This window comes from Lepisosteus oculatus, chromosome 5 (assembly GCF_040954835.1).
Source record: "Lepisosteus oculatus isolate fLepOcu1 chromosome 5, fLepOcu1.hap2, whole genome shotgun sequence".
Taxonomy (NCBI): domain Eukaryota; kingdom Metazoa; phylum Chordata; class Actinopteri; order Semionotiformes; family Lepisosteidae; genus Lepisosteus; species Lepisosteus oculatus.
The window spans coordinates 54,333,336-54,353,314 of record NC_090700.1 but is presented as its reverse complement, the minus strand read 5'-3'; the positions used below and the strand labels follow the sequence as shown (position 1 = coordinate 54,353,314).

The 19,979-nt window shown below is 46.8% G+C and overlaps 2 protein-coding genes across 6 annotated transcripts in view; one reads left to right on the top strand and one right to left on the bottom strand.

Annotated features, from left to right (window-relative positions):
• Positions 1–200: 200 nt before the first annotated feature.
• Positions 201–19,661, bottom strand: ttc23 (tetratricopeptide repeat domain 23). Of its 2 annotated transcripts, none has more exons than XM_015343716.2 (11): positions 19,448–19,661; positions 17,845–18,010; positions 16,914–17,037; positions 16,564–16,720; positions 15,703–15,828; positions 8,051–8,228; positions 7,084–7,189; positions 6,175–6,302; positions 5,745–5,894; positions 1,557–1,639; positions 201–1,014 (listed from the first exon to the last, which is right to left on the bottom strand). In XM_015343716.2, exons 1-11 carry the CDS (start codon positions 19,501–19,503, stop codon positions 873–875), a joined length of 1,416 nt encoding a protein of 471 aa, XP_015199202.2. In that variant the 5' UTR covers positions 19,504–19,661; the 3' UTR covers positions 201–872. The 2 variants fall into 2 exon arrangements, 1 of the variants encoding a protein (XP_015199202.2); XR_001478089.2 differs by having other exon boundaries at positions 925–1,014; positions 1,484–1,639; positions 19,448–19,660.
• Positions 19,610–19,979, top strand: part of lrrc28 (leucine rich repeat containing 28) — a 40,742-nt gene continuing 40,372 nt past the window's right edge. For all 4 annotated transcript variants that reach the window (XM_069190647.1, XM_069190646.1, XM_069190649.1 and 1 more), the window contains exon 1: positions 19,610–19,699. The gene's annotated coding sequence lies outside the window, so the exon portion shown is untranslated. The remainder of the gene's footprint in view (positions 19,700–19,979) is intronic.

The following is a 19,979-nucleotide window of genomic DNA, read 5'->3' as shown; positions in this document are numbered from 1 at the left end:
GGAAGTCTTTCTGTCTGCTCTGTCACTTGGCAGACACCATCAGTACAGAACGGTGTTGCGTTTCAGCTGTTATACTAAATGTCCATCTTAAGATTTCATTTAGGGGATAGCAGATGCATTAGTGAGGCCCTTGGGGTAATTTAATACCACATTTTTTCTGGATCCCTGTTCCATTACTTCCATTTTACACTGCGAGTGACGTCAGTTCCAGTGCTGCAAGTCTTACAAGAGGAGCTGCTGCTGTCTTCTTCGATCTACAGTTCTCAGTGAGCTAGTTTGACCAAGACCTCTACGCTCTCCTCTTTATAGAGTTCTGAAATGGAGCGGAGTGATTGTTAATTTAGCTAGCCCATTTAACCTCGTGTACTGAGAAAGCTGTTCACTATGAGATTTGATACATGCACAATGGAACCAGAAGGGACATGTCCCCTTGAGCAGCACTGTGTCCACACTGGGTGCTGTGCATGGGAGGACATGGCACACAGTAGCATGAATCTGTTTAATACCTACTACTGTCCATAGGCATGTGCTCTCTCTTGGTCCCATTTTCGAAATGTCTACTTTTGTTTCTCAACAGTGTACAGTTTTTCATGAAGTGGTTGTCTGAACAGGTAAGCGAATTAAAAAAGTGTCCTGTATTTGCCTTGAAAGGATACAATGCATTTGTTTTTTTCTTTAACAATATCCACCCAGGCCACCCATAGTTACAGTAGATTAAAGAAAAGTAAAACTCTGAAAACCTTTGATGGAGCCTGATAAAATGTTCCTCTGCCATTCTCAGTCCCTTTTTTTCACAGGGCAAAGTAAGAAGCACACAGTTATTAATATTGATCTTTCTGAACCCAATTTGGAAAATCTGGGTCCAGCGCTAGTCAGCCATTTTTGCCCCCTTCAGAATCCCAGATCTTAGACTTTGTTCCTCCTGGTGGATTATGGGAAGGCACAGCAGAGCAAAAGGGGGGCCTGTCTCGCAGACCGCCTGCTTTCCGCTGTTTCGCCGCAACCTCCGGGTCTCTGGGGAGGAGAAACAGGACAGCTCGTTGACAGGATCACGAGCATTGTGGGAAACTCGTACCGCAGGCCCAGAGCAGGAGCAGGGTGGGAGAGGAAAGCAGCATCACCAGCGCTCCCCTTGTCAGAGGAAGATGAAAGCAGGATGGGTGGTGAGGAAGAGGAGGAGGTGCATCAAGGTGCACAGAAGAGGTGGATTGTTGTGCATTTAAGACACTGTTTACTGGAAACTGGTGCAATGTGTGGCATGTAAGAAGAACTTGAATATTTAATGTCAAATAGTTCTTTCTTTTATATTTAAGGGGCTGAAATCAGTTCCCTGCCTGAACTACTGATTGAAAGCATGACAGCCATGCATGTCGGAAAACGATTAGAGCTGTTAATATTGTTTTATCTTGTTTTTTATAACCTTAAATTACACATTCATGCAGCATTCGCAGTTCTCGTCCCCGATCATAAGAGAATGCTTCACCCTGACTGAAAGACTGTACAGAGAGGAGCAGGAGGAGCCGTAACACAGAGACTACTGTAGGCTCCAGACGCACTTGGCCAGCTTGTCCAGGGTCTGCTGTGTGTCTCTGGTCCTCCTGTCCTGGGGGCCGTACAGCAGGCTCTGGACCTCCAGACACTGGGGGAGACACAGAAAGACAGCCTCACGAGACTCGAGGAACAAGATCAAATCAAATCAAATCAAAGTTTATTTATCAAATGCACAACAATACAGCGTGCAGCAGTAGTTGCTGGCACTGAAATGTCTTTTCTGCGAGCTCACAAAAATCACAAAATCGAGGTTACGAAAATAAGGTTACTTAAGAATAGATGTAATAGAAATTGAATAAAACTCAATATGAGTAGAGCTGCTATGTGTCCATAGTGTATGCAATATATACAAGTAGTGCAGTATGCTGAATACAATGAAAACTTAATGTCCATGTAGCCATGCGCTATAATCCACAGCACTTGAAAGACTGAGAGCCCTGTGTCCACACAGCTCCTTCGGCTGCCTGCCTCTGGCTACTGCGTCTCTAGAGAAGAGGCAAGGGAGCCAATTTCTCATTGGGTCGACCTTTTTGGTATGTTTCCTTATGCATGATTACAGAGAGCAGCTGTATTTACACTGCAGCTCCGGTACATATGGAGCCCTTTCACATTCAAACCCCCAGCCTCCACTTTGAGAAGATGTGCTTGCCCCAGAGCAGCAGTGCCTGCTGGTTTGGTCTAGGATGTCACGCAGGTCTGAAAGCAGAAGGCTAATACTGTAGTTCCTGTATAAATACAGGATTACCTATAGCTACTGGAGAATGGAGATTTTTAATACATTGGCACTGAATACATGATGGGATATATTGGCATCTTAATGGAATTCTATATGTTCATAAAACATAATCTGTGCATTTTATTTATTTAAATTGAATAGCCTGAAAGAGCTATTGCTAATCATCACATCTCACCACTAGCTCTGCAAGAATCGACAACAGCACTTCGGTGTGCATCTCAGCTGCTGAATTCGTCCAGACAGTTAGAGTGTATGTGTCTTGCTTGAAGAAAACCCAGACTGCCTTCAGAAATCACATGTACTCTGTTTCCAGAAGGGCCAGGCAAAGACATTTACTGTACAGAGTAACAAAGGACTGCCTGTTTCTTTTAACAATCAGGGGAAATTACAGCATAACACCAGACTTCTAGACCAAGGAAAACTTGTATTCAGAATGTTCCACTTCTGCTGAAGGAAAGAATAAGCGCCTGGAAAATAAATGGGCTTGGCTATTGGTTCATCAGGGTCTGAGAGCTGCCAAGCCTGATGTAATGGAAAGTGGTTTCAAACTGAAAAGCAATACAAATTTTTCACCACTTTCAGGCCACACTTTGGTGCACAGAAGGCCTAAGTGCCACACCTCCCCAGGATAAAACACTCATACAATAAAAACAGGCCCTACTCTTTTCCCTCCCCCGTTGCGCTCTATCACAGCTCACAAACCTTAGCCATAATTACTCGGGAGTCAGTCCAGGTTTCTAAACTGAAGCACAGCTGTTGCCGTGATTACAAGTCACAGAACACGATACCAGCGCTTACCGTTATCTGTCAGGGGCACATTGCGAAGGTTATTGACCTCCGGTAATGCCAAGAGGGTGAGCTGTGATTCAGAGTGGAATGACTGGAGCCCCTGCGCTTGGATACAATAACAAGGCAACATAGCAACGAGCCTCCCTCTCCCTCGGCCAGGTCGGCAGTAGTATCCAGGAATTCCCCATCAATGCGCTGTTAAATCCCACCCTTTTCAAATTTAGAACACATTTAAGAGAACAGAGGAACTTTCTTATGGTCGTTTCTCATGCTAAGAAATTCTCCTTTTCCTATTGCACAGGCTAAAACTCCTTGCTGTAGCATGTAAGCCCAGCAGTGCCTTTTCTGGGAGGACAGGCACCAAGTCCCCACAAGTTGCCTACATTAAGAGATTTAGGCTCCTATACTTCAGACTGCGCGGGGGCTGGTAAATGAAACAGTGCTGCTCCCGTCCTGAGAGATGTGGTAACATGTAAAATTCATCTTCTCCTACCAAGTTAGCATGACTAGCTCATGAACGCTGATTCTGTTTTTAAGGGATTCCTAGTCATCTGTGAATTCTTACACATTTTAAAATAACAAATCAGTAAACACTGGAAAAAATGTAAGACAATTCATTAAGAGCAAGAAAACATTCCTCTTCTATTTTTTCTTCATATGGAAACTATAGGGTTTGTTTGTGAAAACTTTCCTTACTCATTAATGTTGGACATTTTGGATCTGTACTACAGGTGAGAACTTTTCTGTGCATCTCAGGTACCTAATGATTAAGGTACTGTCTATTCTCAGAATATAGTCTGAAGCAGATGACACTAAATACTTTTAACAAGTCAGAGATCTCAGTCCTACTCAGAACATTCCTGGCAGGCTGAAGCCCAGACTCCACACCGTGAGTGACAGAACCTTCCTTCTCTTTCCATCTGATCAGTGGGGGTGAAGTGCAATGAGGAGCTACCTCTTCCTCCTTATTCTATCACCAGATGAAAACAAAACAAACCTGGCTAATGGCAGCTGATGTCATTCAGTATTATATCATAGGGAAATAAAGCTATATTTTTGTGTGGCAATCTGCTACATGATACATGAATGCCCATTATAGCAGAACAAGTCACCAACAGATCTGCAAATATAGTAATGCTTTCCAAAGCACCGATTTATCTTTAGTCCAGTGAGATTCAATGATGAAAAGAAACAGTGCTGATTATTTAAGCATACCTATGCATGCTGTGCAGTCTTAAATGTGCAGCTTTCAATAATCCTTCCTACAATTCTTCACAGCTGCAGTACAGAAATGTGGTCCTTGTTTCTTGGTGATACATTTTATTTAATTAAATACTCAGATCCTCTTTGTCTACAAGGATGTTGCCACAACCCATTTCCCTATGATTAATACTTAATCCGATAAACCAGATCAAATTAAGCAAATTTAATTACCAACCTAGAGGAACAGAAACAGTTTTACTTGGGGTAAGAAACTCGATGACTTTATTCTATAAGTCTTTCTAACAAACAGCTGTCCATACAAAGATAACAAGACTTATCTTAAAAATTGCATTATGAAAGGGCTGTGACTGCACACACTCCAACAGGTACCTAGGTATCTGTTGACAGGACATAGGTGCGTGCAGTTCTTGACACCAGGAAACTAATCAGCATGGTTAATGTTGGATTTCATATTATTGACAGTACTCAAGAGCAGGTAAGTGTAAGCAAGACGGAAGAAGCCCACGGTGTAATTGTGTGGTATTTGACAAACTCTTAAATAGCTCCTGAGCCAGAGATCTGGTAAAGTCAGCATCATAAATCAGTGAGCACAGAGGCCCAACACCAGGGTCTGAATTCCTGCCGCCACCTCCTGAACACATAACACTCCTCACAGTGAGACTGCTCTGCGTCCACTCTGTCTCCATTTTATACACACTACACATTCCATCTTCCTGACGACTGCAAGCGACACGCTTGTTCGAAATATCTTCAAGAAAAATAAGCGTCCCCGGATAGATGATGCCCTACTACACTATAAAGATCAACAGCTGAAGCTCCTTGTCGGAGCACAGGAAGGTAAGAGTCCAGAGACACACAAACACCATTATACCAAACACCAACAACCAACACCATGTTTCATTCTAACACATGGGGTGTGTTATTTATTCTGTTATTGATTTACTTTTACCTGCAGTAAAAGTGTTTAAAGAACACCCTTTGCCATCTGTGCACTTCGACTAAGAAATAACTGTTTTTTTTATTGGCAACAGTGATTTTTAAATGCCCTTCCCAGCAGCCTTGTTTTGCCGGTGATCTCCATGACCCCTAAGCTAGCACAGAAGAACCGGGGAGAACGAACACCGTTGCTCAGAACCACAATGGACTTCGTCCGCAGACGAAGCCAGGCAACCCGGCATGGCCAGGTGTCGCTCTCGGGTAACCCCAGCTCCCAGACCCCCGCTGGATTCACACAGCCCCCGCAGAGTTAATCAGTGCTTTAAACAGGCATCAGAACCCACCGACCGTCTTCAGCTGATCTTGTCCAGGACTTGTTGTGGCTCCTCATCACTTCCGTGCCCCCCCACCCCGTGCTTCGTGTGGCGTGCTACTTCACAGCCGGCCCAGCGCCTATTCCTTTGCTTTAAGTAATGTGCCTTTGTCAGGCCGTGCGTGTGACTCCTACCTTCTTCAGCGTTCTGTAAGCTCTTCTGATCTGCCCCTGGGAGACCTCAGCCTCCCCGAGCAGCCAGTACGTCTCTGCCACCTCTGCACTCAGGTGCCCAAAGGTGCTCTCTTTCAGGGGCAGTGATTCCTTCAACATCTTAACTGCACTCTGGAACACAGCGAAAAGTGAAACATGCATCAATCTTATCACAGGACAAGTCTCAGAGCTGAGCTACCAGCCCCGCTGAGAAACAATTTCGAGCCACAGATGAACTCTAAGAAATCCTCCAGGGTGGCTCAGGTGGGAACCAGGGCGATCTGGGACAGTCCCAGTGGTTGTTGTACTGGTAGGGACTGCTGGATCTCCTTCAAAGCTGTCCCGCAGAGTCTCACACAGAAGCGCAGCTGCTGGCGACAGGACTAGGACGCGTCAGGCCGCGAGTTCTGACCTCTCGTTGCCCAGAGATGAGAAGAAAGTGGCAGTAGTCGTCCTGCGCTGAGAGGAGGAGGGAATGCTCAGGTCCCAGGGTCCTCCGATAGCTGCTCAGACTCTGCTCAAAGAAGCGCACTGCACTGTCTGCAGGGAGGCCAAGGAACAAGAGGAGAAAGTGGCAGTTGAGGCACGTTAAGGATACCGGTTATCCTTTCAGTTTATGGTACCTCTATATATTTAAATTAGTATCAACTGCTCTAGTTTCTAGGCAGTACAATCAGTTACTGTTCTTGTACACAAAGCTGGTGGTTTTCTCATAATACGGCACTTATTATTTGCACAATCCTAAATTTGCTCACCCAAATGAGGTAAAACTTTCAAAGATCACCGCAGGTCTTCCAGATCACTGGGAAGATCTGGATTCTGTCTAGGAAGAATGCCCTCAGGTATCTTACAAACATGTTCCCCCTGAAACACTTTCCATTGATTATTTTACAATATCATTAATTTACTGTATTATTTTCTGCACCACTAGTCAGTTAATAAACTTTACTATGTCTTTATGATTTAAAGTCAAAATGTTTCAATTCACTTTGTGTCCAGACTGGCAGAAAAGCATTTCCTGGACTCTGATATGGTCTTCAAAGTACACAATTTAATATTTTAAATGAGTGCAAAAACCTTGCAAACTTCATCTGCTTCCCCCTCTCTGGAAATTTGACACCCTGCAACACAACAGCGTGTGCAGTAGCAGATCTGTGGTCCGAATTTCGGGCTGTGCTTTTAAGGGGGCGATCAAAGTGTGTGTTAACACACTGGGGCCCGAGAAGTCCAGCTGGAAAGGACATGTTGCATTCCTTCCCTGATTAAACACGGCCAATCCGCTCCGCAGAACCAGTCCCTGCGTTGGCGTGGGAAGGCTCACCGCTGTGCTCGCTCTCCCCAGTCCTGGAGTAAGCCAAAGCCAAGCTGTGAGCAGCACCAGCCTCTTCCACGCTCCCCGGACACACACTCAGAGACACGGAATGAGCCTGCGAAAGAGTCCCACAAGACACGGCCAGTGAGGCACCACGAGCCCATTAACAGAAAACAAACACTGCAGAAGCAGCTGGGCTTCCTAGTTCACTTACAGTCCTGCTGAATGCATTGGTGTCTCCTAAAGTTGTTCCTTATATTTTTCCCCCCTAAAGCAGGAGAACACCCACAGTAGCTAAGACATCCTTCTAAACTCCCGAAGAATATGCAATAACCCATTCTGCAAAACAGTCAACTTCCCGTGCACTCTTACGAAATAAAAGGATGTTTCGTTTCGATTTTTGGAACACACCATCTGCCATGTGACTCTGCAAGATCACTGCAGGCTCTTGTGTCCAGTGTCCAGTCCTGGTGCTGGAGGGCCAGTGTGTCTGCAAGTCTTCATTCCAGTTCAGCTCATTATTACCTTAATAGGATCAGTTATCAGCTTCTCTCAGCTCCTTAGGTGCTGATGCTTTAAAGAGACCCCCCCAGGACCAGGACTGAACATCCCTGACATACAGTACTTCATGTGACACGTTATTCTCCTTAAAGACAAGCTATGACATCACTAAAGGTCAAACCAGGGGGGTCAGTCTCTATTAGTGGAGTATACATTCAACATCAAGAGTGGGCCAACAACTGACGGGTGACATTTAAAACTGATGGGAAACAGAGAAAGGAATCTAGAGCTGCAATGGACAGACCCTCATTCTGCCATGAGATTAGATGCACTGGAAGGGTCTTAATCGGCCCGGCTGCAGCAGATGTTTTAATAACTGAAGATCTCTCTAAATGCCGACTGGACCGGAAGGCAGCAAGGCCGCCGGACCCGGGGAGCAGGCAATTACAGTGCAGATGCTATGCCAATATCTTGCCTGCAGGAGGTGCTGTATGGCTCCATCCACGTTCCCTCCCGCCTGCTCGATGGCCGCCATCTCCCTGTAGACTGAGCACGCCTCCCAGCTGGCCTCCCTCCCCGCTGCCTGCAGCACCCGCAGCGCCCGCTGACACTGGCAGAGCGCTGCCGCCGGCTGCCCTTGCTTCCGCTGCAGCCTGCGGGCACAGACAGGAGAGCACTTCGCTGCAGCCAGCGGGCACAGACAGGAGAGCACCTCACTGCAGCCTGCGGGCACAGACAGGAGAGCACTTCGCTGCAGCCTGCGGGCACAGACAGGAGAGCACCTCGCCGCTGCAGCCTGCGGGCACAGACAGGAGAGCACCTCGCTGCAGCCTATGGGCACAGACAGGAGAGCACCTCGCCCCTGCAGCCTGCGGGCACAGACAGGAGAGCACCTCGCCCCTGCAGCCTGCGGGCACAGACAGGAGAGCACCTCGCTGCAGCCTGTGGGCACAGACAGAAGAGCACCTCGCCCCTGCAGCCTGCGGGCACAGACAGGAGAGCACCTCGCTGCAGCCTGCGGGCACAGACAGGAGAGCACCTCGCTGCAGCCTGCGGGCACAGACAGGAGAGCACCTCGCTGCATCCTGCGGGCACAGACAGGAGAGCACCTCCCTGCAGCCTGTGGGCACAGACAGGAGAGCACCTCGCCCCTGCAGCCTGCGGGCACAGACAGGAGAGCACCTCGCTGCAGCCTGCGGGCACAGACAGGAGAGCACCTCCCTGCAGCCTGCGGGCACAGACAGGAGAGCACCTCGCTGCAGCCTGCGGGCACAGACAGGAGAGCACCTCGCTGCAGCCTGCGGGCACAGACAGGAGAGCACCTCCCTGCAGCCTGCGGGCACAGACAGGAGAGCACCTCGCCGCTGCAGCCTGCGGGCACAGACAGGAGAGTACCTCGCTGCAGCCTGCGGGCACAGACAGGAGAGCACCTCCCTGCAGCCTGCGGGCACAGACAGGAGAGTACCTCGCTGCAGCCTGTGGGCACAGACAGGAGAGCACCTCGCTGCAGCCTGCGGGCACAGACAGGAGAGCACCTCGCCAGCTATGCCTGCTGGGTGCCTGCTCCAGGCCGCAGGGCACCGCTCTCCTCAGACAGCAGAGTCCGTTCTTGCGTCAGGGTTAAGAGTGTATGTGAGTCCCTACTGACCTTTTAAGACTACCTGAAGGGTAACCTATACCTATAGGTATATAGGTTATACATAACCTATACCTCCACATACCTACTTGAACTAAAACACAGAACTGTTTATTTGGCTGACAGCTTTGCACCAAGTAACATACAGTTAATTGTGTTACACAGGATCATCAATAACGACAAAAAAGTTAGTAAAGTGGTACCTCGCAACCTTCGCTCCTCTAATTCTGGTCTCCTATCTGTCCACCAAGCCTGTCTACACTCTATGGGTGACAGGGTCTTCCCCTGTGATGCCCCTAAGCTCTGGAACTCTCTCCCCAAGCATATCAGAGAGTCACCTTCTCTAAACTCCTTCAAATCCAGACTCAAAACCGTCTTCTTTAGAAGAGCCTTTACTTAACTGGTTCTGTTCTTTACCCATCTGCTTCTACTGTACTTAGTACCACCATCTACTGTCTCCTCTGTGTATTCTCATCGTGCATATATTTTTTTTGTTGTTGGGTATTTTTTTTTTGTCGCTGTTGTCATTTTGTAGGGTGTTTTGAGAAGCCACCTTTAAAGGCGCTATATAAAATAAAGTTTATAAGGTCTATAAGAAAGTCTGTGGAATAAGAATAAGTGGAACAAGCATGAGAGACGACCAATGGTCAATATGACCTGACAAAGAGATGTTCTTCCTGCTGTTCCAAAGCAGCTCCTTTGTGGGGATGGCTTTATTAGGGTTGAACATTTTTCAAGGCCTGAACGAGAGAGTTCTGACCTTTGAAGAATTTAGCCAGCGAAGAGCATTTCACAGGCAAGCTCTGCCCATTTTCACTGAGCGCAGCACACACCAGACGCTGGCGCAGCCTGGACAAAAGGCCTGCATGCCTTTGTTGTCTGCGCTGCTACTTGTCTCCAGGTGACAGCAGAGGCCTAGAAAATGCAGGCTGACATCATCCTGGCAAACTCAATACAAGCTCATTTATCCACATTCTAAGGACAGCCTGGCCTCATCGCAGAGGGATTCATATCTCTTAATGGATTTTCAATTGAATTTTGGTGTCAGAGACACATGGCCGCACTAACCCTCCAGGTCCAGCTTCCTGTGCACAGAGAGCTCTGCAGATCTATCAGGGCTTATTCATGCATTTTCTGGGTTATTCAAATCTGTAAATAACAAGATCTGTAACACTGCTGTGGTTGTGAAGGGCCACAGGGAAAGGATTCTGGTCGCACACTAGGAAGATTGTGGGGGCAATTATTCAGTCCACATGTTCTGACTCCTTCAGCAAGTTACTGCAGGTATATATGATGAATATACTCCCTTCACATCAACTAACAAGAATGAGCACATGCTGGTAGGGAGGTTGCCTGCAGTAGGACAGCCACTCCGTATGTTTAATTCTGAATATCCCAATATAAACTCCAGCTCAGCGAGCTACTTAAGCATCTCAAGGATCTACAGTACCTAACCTTTGTCACAAAGATCATGCCCTGCCCTTTTAAGCAAATTTAAGGGGGCTGTTTTATTTCAGACTTTGCAATTTGAAGTGTTTCTTTAGGCAGGAGATGAGGTTGCTGTTTGGGATTGTGGTCATCTCATCTGCGCCCCCCCTCCCCCCAGCTGTTCTATCAGGATTTGGCAGAAGTTCTTCAGAAATGACTTTTTAGTGTACCCAGGAGGAGAAGGTAAGGTGCTGTTACAGTACATGTGAATAACGAAGTGATGGAATACAAATGGACTCTTTATCAGCTTCCTTTCTGTTGAAGTCAGATTATCCAAAACAATTTTTTATGGCATCCTGAAAAGCACCTCTTCCCTCACGCTGTACACAGAATCATTAATCCCAGCGCCTGCTGTGCCCTCCCTGGCCTTGTATGGCAGCTGTGCACACACTCTGGCACAGGCTGCCAAGAATGCAGGTTGCCAGCACAAATAATGTCAGGCTGACGAGCTCTGACTTTTCACCAGCACGTACTGCAGACCTGGGCACAATGTCCTCCTGTCCGACAGCATACTCCAGCGAGCAAGTACACCTCAGCAACCCTCCCTTGTAAGAAAATTCCTGAGCTTTCCTTTGGGCTTTTCTTCTTCGTTTCAAAGAATGCTGCACAGTTATGCCTGGCTCATCTTTAAAGAGATTATTTTCCATCCCTCCCAGCGAGAAAATAACACCACAGCCCGTCTTATTTACTCCAATTAGTAACTGATAGCAGATGCTGATAATCAGTGAACCCGATTCAAGTGTCCAAAATCCTAATGGCCCTGACACAGCCAACACCTTGAACTTCTTCACCACCTCCACTTCAACACAAACCATGGGGAAGTGGAAACTACAGCAATGTGTATTAAAACCGAGATTAGGAAGCACTTCTTTTGACAAAGGGTTGCGGAAGTCTAGAAGAAGCTACATCCATACCCTGGCTCCTTTCAAAAAACAGACTGATGAGATCCTTGGATGAATGAGATCCTAAGATCAGCTACCAAATGCTCTACGTGGGCCAAATGCGGCTTCTTGTCTGTAGAGTATCACAGGTTCTTATATAAGTCTAACTCAGAGTTGGATGATTTTGTATGATTCACAAATTGTGGGCCAAGCTGACATCTGTGCTTCTGCTGACACTGTCTGACTCGACAGTTACTAGACCCTAGTCATGCCAGTATCTTAATACTTCTTAATCTTGTTAACTGCTCTGCAGTTTGCTCCTGCTGGAGTCATGGAAGAGTTAAAATGATGGCAACCAGCTGACCTGAAAGAGCAGTGCTCTTGTTTCATTGTTCCTGCTCTGGCCTGTATCCTTACAATGAAATCACGGGTCTACCACTGAAGCCCAGGGCTTAATAGTCTCAACTGGAGCCAAGTGCTACTCATCCTGCAACAAAGAAAACAGATTTAGTCATCTTTCGCTCCAGCACAAGTCTGCAAATTTTTTAAAGTTCTTTCACCAAAAGAATAAACAACACTGCCTGGTTGTAAACAGATGGCCATTCATTGTCCAGATCAGTTTGGCTTCTGCCAACATAACTAGAATTTAAACATGCAGTGGAATAGCACGGATATGCACTCTGTATAGCGTCTGGACATCTGCTGATCTAAATTCTGTATTCAGTATCCACACACAGTACACTCTATGACTACTGTATATTATACAGACTGTATTTGAAAAAGTAAATATATCTATAGTGGCAAAACTATTGTTTTTCCTTTCAGAGCCAACTGCCGTGGATCCAGTTTCAGTGAAGGACTGCATGTACAAGGCATCTTGACTTCAGGCGTGTCCTGGGGTTTGAAGGGGTCCAGGTGGGCCTAAGCAGAATTATGAGACTGCCAGACGGGACACAGTACTGCCAGACGTGAAGGCAGCAAACCTACATTTCACATAAAAATGACTGAGAAACTCCATATCTGCCATGTTTAAAAGGTTCAATCTTTGAAAAGCATGGCAGAGTTCCTGAGAGGCTCAACTGATAAAGGCACTCGCGTCGAGCACAGGGCGCGCTCTCTGACCCAGAGCGAGTCCGTCTGAGCCCAGCTGTGACCAGAAGGAGCAGGACAGCGGGGTCTGGGACTGGGAACGGCTGGCGAATCCACAAACCCCAGGACTGTGCAGGTGCTTGAGGGGTCGAGCTCGTGGCGGAGAGAGACATTTCTCTCCTGCACGACCTGGAGCTGCTGACCTTTGTCCTTCTGCCCATCTGGCCACAGGGGTTCCCTTCACTCGAGATCCGAAGATGCGAGCGCACAACGAAAGAATCGTCTGATCTTAAACAGAAAAGGCTGAGATTTCGAACGCTGTTTCGTTCTTCTTTGAACCGACCTGCCTTGAAATATCAGAAAATCTAACGCTTTTAAAATGCTTGCAACAGCTTTGACTCCTGGGTGCACTGAGGAGGCTCAGTGTGAGCAAACTCAAGACCGCATGTCAGCGGAATATCTGAAGCAGCACTGTGCAGCGCTGCATTCTGACAATCAGCAGACAGACAACCTTTCATTTTTAATGATCTGCCTTCTTCCTCCCAGAGGCTCAACGCTCTCCTGTCTCTCAGGCCGCGGCCTTCCTTCTCTGCATAGGATCACATCAAGGAAAAACCATCCGCATGTGCTTTCAAGGGTTCCAAAGGAGTAGGCGTTTGTATGGAGAGCTAAAGAGTAATTATCCTGCTTTCTCAAAGCTCTGAAAGCCCTGCAGCCTGACAGCCAGTCCCCGGTCCAAGAGAGCCCTCACAAGAAATCAAAGGCCCTCAGTCTTCTGCAATTAAACTGCTTCAGAGTAATAGTGTAAAAAAAAATTGGCAACACAATTCATATAGATCCCTGCTGTTTTAAAGCTGTCATTGTAACATTTTAACATTCCGAAAAACTTCAGTAATGGAACACAGACGCCAGTTTGAAGAGAAAAGCGTGTCTGCAGCACTGAACCTGAGCAACTGCAGAACCAAAAAGCATTGGGACTTGAGAGAGGTACATTGGGACTTCACATTCGCTGCAAATCGGACACCAACTGCAACAGAAAACGACTTTCCTAATGAGCAAATTCTGCTTCCCCTTGTTATAAAAGAAAATGTAACTACTGTATTTCAAGGAGCAAACCTACTGTACCACAGCTAGAATATACGGGTAGAAAGGGGAAATCATTTTCCTTTTTCAAGCAGTTCTGGGGAAATCAATTGCAAGAGTATTAAGAATGAAAAAAAACATTTGGCCATAATATTACTATTGCTCATAGTATGAGAGAGTACATATTAAGTGTTGCATTTATACAGCACTTTAGATTTCACACGTAGCAAGACCCCTAAACAGGTGGAGATTTGCTTTCAGCACCACAACAGATGAGCCTCATCAACAAGCGGAGGGGGAAAGATCACGCAGGTCAAACTTAACTTGAAAGACAAACTGACACCTTGTTCTTTCAAAGCTACAAATCAATCTCATGCAGTAGGGCACGCCTGTGGCACAGACGAGACAGCGCCATCGTTCGCCCTGAAGAGTTTATCTTGATTTCTCTCACTTTTGGCTTCAATATCCATTTCTTTGTTCACTTTGAAGAGGAAAACTGTCACTTTTTGCATCACATACTGTAACTTAAAACCTGGAGGGGTGATTTTAAAAGCACGCGATTTTATGCTGCAGCTAGTTTTACTGAAAGTACAGGTTTTAAGCTTTAAATCAAATGGATGACAAAGTATGTAAGAAAAATACTACTTTATTCTGTCTTAGATCAGGTTTAACCTGAACCTGGGCTTTCTGATAATGCACATATTCCTCAAACTGGTCTCGTATATTGGAGCTCCCTCTCGTGGTTGACTTGAAGATTACACATTTTGTTTTTCAGTCAAAAAGTAAAAAAAATAGCGCCAAGTACTGTACTTACCATTGAATACTCATGACCTGCATACCAGCAAAACAATCATTACCTATTGGAGAGCTAAAATCTAGTCAATGTCACAAATGTATGGGTTGAGTACTCATTTCTGGAAATCTGAAGAATATTAATTCTGCAGACAATGACTGTGAATGTAGAGCTGTTTTTCAGCTTTGTGTGTCTAACTGGCAGTGAATGAGGCGATCTAGAAAAGTGGTTCCCAATCCTTATCCTGGAATTCCACAAAACACCTGGTTTCATTCCCCCCGAGTTTAGCCACCTAACTGAAGCCTCAACTGAGCTAACAAGTTTCCTGATTGGGATAGTTTCAAGTTGATTTTTTCTACTCCAAATTTAGAAATGTTATAATGCTTGTGAAATGCTTATGCAATAGTTAAAGGGCGACCTCCAAACAGACCTGGTAAAGACCTGAAAACAGCTCAATGTAATCACATCATTAAGTCAATTAAGAGATCAAACGTGTAACTGAGAGCTTGGCTTAATCTGAAATCAGCTGTTGTGTGCCCGTGCAGGACCTGGATCATTCTGATTTATCTACAAGATGTTTCAACTGTGGACAAGTGATTTGCACTGTAATGCAGTGTCACAATATATTTTGTATTCAAAACAATTGGCCTGTCATATATCACATGGATTGTTTTACCCATTTAACGCATTAAGCACAGGAATACAGACCAGGGGTGACCGAGGCATGAATATGAAGCAGAAGAGAAATGAAAAAGGTGTGATCTTCATGCACAGTTAAGGTGAAAGAAACTACACTTGTCAACTAGAGATGAAGTGTGTTCATAAGTTTAACTGGCACTGGTGCCAGAAGCTGTGTGAGTCATTATCTTCACACCCTGAACATGATACAGCGCGAGTCAAAGGAAATAAATAGAACAGGAATGTCTTAATAAGTGCATCACACGACAGGGAATTGACAGCAATACCCAGAGAAGTTTCTGGTTTCAAAGCACTTCCAGTATCACAGCCAAGCGGAGCTCTTCTAACTTTCGATATTGAAAAGGGAGAGGTAAATACCATTCATAACCTTTAAATGCATTGGAAACAGTTTCCTCTCGACAAGTCAATAAGTGCACTGTCTCTCGGTGCCTTTTCAGTGTATGTACAGCATCCCCTACCTGACTGCGCTCATGGCCACATCAAACTGGACTCCCAGTGCGTCCTCTCCGCACACTCCTCCGAGCTGCTGCAGCTCCACCACGGCCCTGTCCGCCTTCTCCAGGCTCTGCTCGGCCTTCCTCAGGGTGGGGTCTGTCAAGGAAATGTCTGCCCCTTTCCCCCTTGCGCCAAAGACACCTTTCCTCCCTTTGACACTTTACAACTACTCCCTTTTCCATGTCCTCCGCCTCTATAAGATCTGAAAATTCAGATGAAACAGTTTCACTCCCCTTCACACTTGCACAAACCCACACCAGCTCGCATCAGTGCTGAAGAGACTAAACATTAAACTTTCTGCTTACACCTGGATTTTCCTGTTTACAACTGTTTTTTGTGCAATATATGCTAGGGACTTGTGCAATATATTTTTATATTTATAATGTGCAATACAACTTTTTGTGTACTGTTCTGTTGTTTGTTTGTATATTCTGGACTGTGAGCAACTCTTTTTAGTTCACTTTTCACTGATTGTATTGACTGCATTGTATGTATTGTGTTGTTGCATTATTGTATCATTTCATTACACTGTGCTGTGTTGACTGTGCTAAGCTGCTGTTACACTGCAATGTCCCTCACGGCATCAGTAAAGTATCTAAGAGGACAGGTCGAATTTCACCAACATTACAGTCTAGAAATGTCTTTTTTTAAGAAAAGAGTTTCCGTATCCCAAAGTGCTCCTTCTACAGAAAACAAAATTATTTTTTTGTGCTTTCTCTGAAGATTTATACTGTAGCTTCCCAATGATACCACATGAGCCAGTCTCTCCAGGTTTATAACCTTCACCTGCAGTGCCACCGCAGAGGTATTCTGGGAAAGGATATTTGCCCAGGCGCTGGGCAGCCTCTCCTTCCGTCTGGAAGATGATCACGAGACATCGCAGCGCATCTGCCCTCTCCTGCTTGCCTGCCAGCTCCAGAGTTGTGTTCACGGCAATGGCCTTGGCCTTTTCCATGTGTTCCTGGGCTTGCAACGCCAGCCCTGAGGCACAGAGAGTGGTGGGTAACCTGCAGGTGCAGAGCAGCGAAGGCGCACTCCTGATACGATACTACACTAACGAGCCCTGCCCGGGGAAAATGAGTAGCTTGGGTATTATGAATAAGACACAACACCAAGCACAAAACAGAGGCATCTTTAGCTCGCCCGTGTAGTTTCCGGTGTAGTTTCCGCTCACCTTTCAGCCGCAGGTAGCCCTGACCCAGCCTGGCATGCGCCTCTGCCAGTTTCCAGTGCGCATCCCCGTGCGCCAGTCTTGCCAGCGCCACGCACCGCACCAGCTCCTGAACGGCAGCGTCAGCCTGAGAAGAGACAGCGGCACCGACGCCCAGGGCACCGTTACCAGCGCACGAGCCGCAGTGTTCACTGCTCAAGCTGTAATAACTATCACGAATCTACTCAACCTCCGCTAATCCCGAGAGGCAGAATCCCTGAATTCATTCCAGGTAAAGGATGGACTATTCGCCACCATGAAGCGGATACCTGCGGTTCCCTCTAGCAGGTGTTTTCCTTGTCAAAAGTAAATAACGTTCATGGGCATTCATCGGGGGCCTGAGCGCATTCCAAGTCAGAAGTGCAGCGAGGAGAATCCGCAGGGATTCAGGCCGCTGAGGCTCTTGGTCCCACAGCGGGCTGAGCGTCACCGCTCGGATGTCGCTAGGCTGAGGTCAACGGTCATGTTACCAGGGCGATTGTGACCGAACTTCCTGGAACACTGGCGCAAACCTGGGACCTGGACGGGGGTCACGGCTCGTGCAGCTCACCAGCGAACAGCGGCTCGCTGGGTGCCTGCAGGCCTACGCCAGCCGCTCCTCCTGTCTGAGGCGAGCTCTCGGCTCAGGCACCACGGGGCCCACACTCTTAAGCTCCTTTTCTCGCCCTGAAACTAAGCTACTGACAGTAGTGTGGATTTAGCTGTAAACACACACTGAAATCTGGACGCGTGTCCAGGGGCTGACTGGTGACAGACAGCACTGTAGGGTTAGGGTTCGAACAGACAGGCCCGCTCAGGTGACCCCGGTGTGCTGACTCTCATCACCACCTGGCTCAGTGCTAACTTTGTGATGCTTTGTGATGCAGAGCACTCAGTGTTCCTCCGGGTGTGGTACCTCCTGGGCAGCTGCGAAGGCCTGTGCCCTGCTCTCACTCTGCTGCAGTCTGTGCTCAGGGCTCATCGTGACAGCTGTGGCTAGGGCTCTCGCTGCAGGGCCTGAACACCTGTCCAGAGGCGGGGGTCCTTCTGAGCTGCTGCTGCTGGCTCTTCCCTCTTCAGGGCTGCATAACAACAACAACAACAACAACTTTATTAAAGTTGTTTGACTTATATCCAGTCACTGACCTCTGCTCATCATCTAGACTTCATTCTGATGCTCCAGGCCCAGGGGTCCGTATTACCTGTCCAGCTGCCACTGACCATAACAATGGCTGACTGCTGACAGGTGGGAGCTGCTGAACAAGCAGAGAGGAGCCCTCAGTCTTAAGCTTCTTGTCTCCCCCTTGAATGGTATGTTAATTTAGATGGAAAAAGCCCATTATTCACATTGTAAAAGCCATTCAGCCATTCACACAGTCTGCAGAAGAGGAGAGCTCCATGAGTTTTTCAGAGTTTCAGTAAGTGACCCAAAGACCTATCCAGTCACTGCTTGATAATGGCAATAGAGTTGTCCTCAGTGACACAGCTGGGTAGCTTGTTCTAGACTCCCACGAGCACTGTGTACAGCAAGGTCTTCTGTTCTCAGGCGTAATACAATTCTCCATATTCATATAATAATAATAATAATAATAATAATAATAATAATAATAATAATAATAATAATTGCTTACACTTATATAGCGCTTCTCTGGACACTCCACTCAAAGCGCTTTACAGGTAATGGGGATCCCCTCCACCACCCCCAGTGTGCAGCCCCACCAGTACTCTCCCCACACACCAGCTCTCAGTGGGGAGGAGAGCAGAGAGATGAAAGCAGTTCAGAGATGGGGGTTATTAGGAGGCCATGACTGGTAAAGGCCAGGGGGAAATTTGGCCAGGACACTGGGGTTACACCCCTACTCTTCTCGAGAAACACTCTGGGATTTTTAATGAGTCAGGACCTCAGTTTTACGTCTCATCTGAAGGACAGCGCCTGTTTACAGTATCGTGTCTATACTAAGGCATTAGGACCCACATGGACCGCAGGGTGAGCGCCCCCTGCTGGCCCCACTAACACCTCTTCCAGTCCTCTAAAAGGAAAGTGTGGCTTCCTTTAAGAAAAACCTGGATGTGACTCTTGGATCAATTAGTTATCATCTATACTAACTACTGTATATCGGCTACATGGGCTCCTCTCATCTATGAACTTTGTTATATGCTTTAATACTAATTGAATACAAGTGCATGTTAGGTAAAACACGTCTTCTAACTCACCGTCCACCCCATCAGCCAACATGAGCCCAAAATCGGTCACTCTGTGCCGAGTAGCGCCCTCTGATGCACACTGAGCGTACTCTGCACGGTTCCTATTCCTACCGTGCATTCCTGCATCCCTGCGATTTCCAAATTAAAAAGCTCCCAAGCATAAACGAGGGCTTCTCCCCGCACACCAACCCAGCTAACGTTTTGGCTTTTGCCGCTACTATTATCCCGCAACACGCCTTCCTTCTCAAACAGGGGTCTCGACTTCTATTCACAGCTCGTCTCAGCAATTCGCCGTGTCCTGAAGCACCACTTACACTTCTGTGCACTGTTTGTCCACCGCTGCATCCTCGGTAGGGAGGTTAAGGCTCATATTTCTTCAAGTTTCGTTCCTCGAAAACACGAAATGTATGCCTGGCTATCTGCCCGTTACGTTAGGGCCGTCTTTATTCGTCACTCTGACGTTGAAAATCTACCTCAGGCGGCTGAACGCCGACCCAATAACTGTAGCAACAGCAGACACCGCCATTGACTGTCGTAGAGCAGAGCCAATAGCCGGGAGACTGCAGGCAAGTCTGTCCTCGAAATCCGATCTCAAAGCAGCAACATGCAAGGCTTTAAGAACTCATCCTTCGTTATAACTTTTGTGTTGGACCAAAAAGTACTTCAGTATTTTTCCTATGCGATGTCAGATAGAATACGTTTAATTCAAACCATTAATTTAAGCAACTTTTTAAAAGGGGAGAAGTGTATTGGCGGATTTCACTGTTACTGATTTTATTCCGATTCCAGTTGTATGTACGTTTGTATGTACGTTTTTTTCCCCCCAAATGGACAGTTTGTATATTT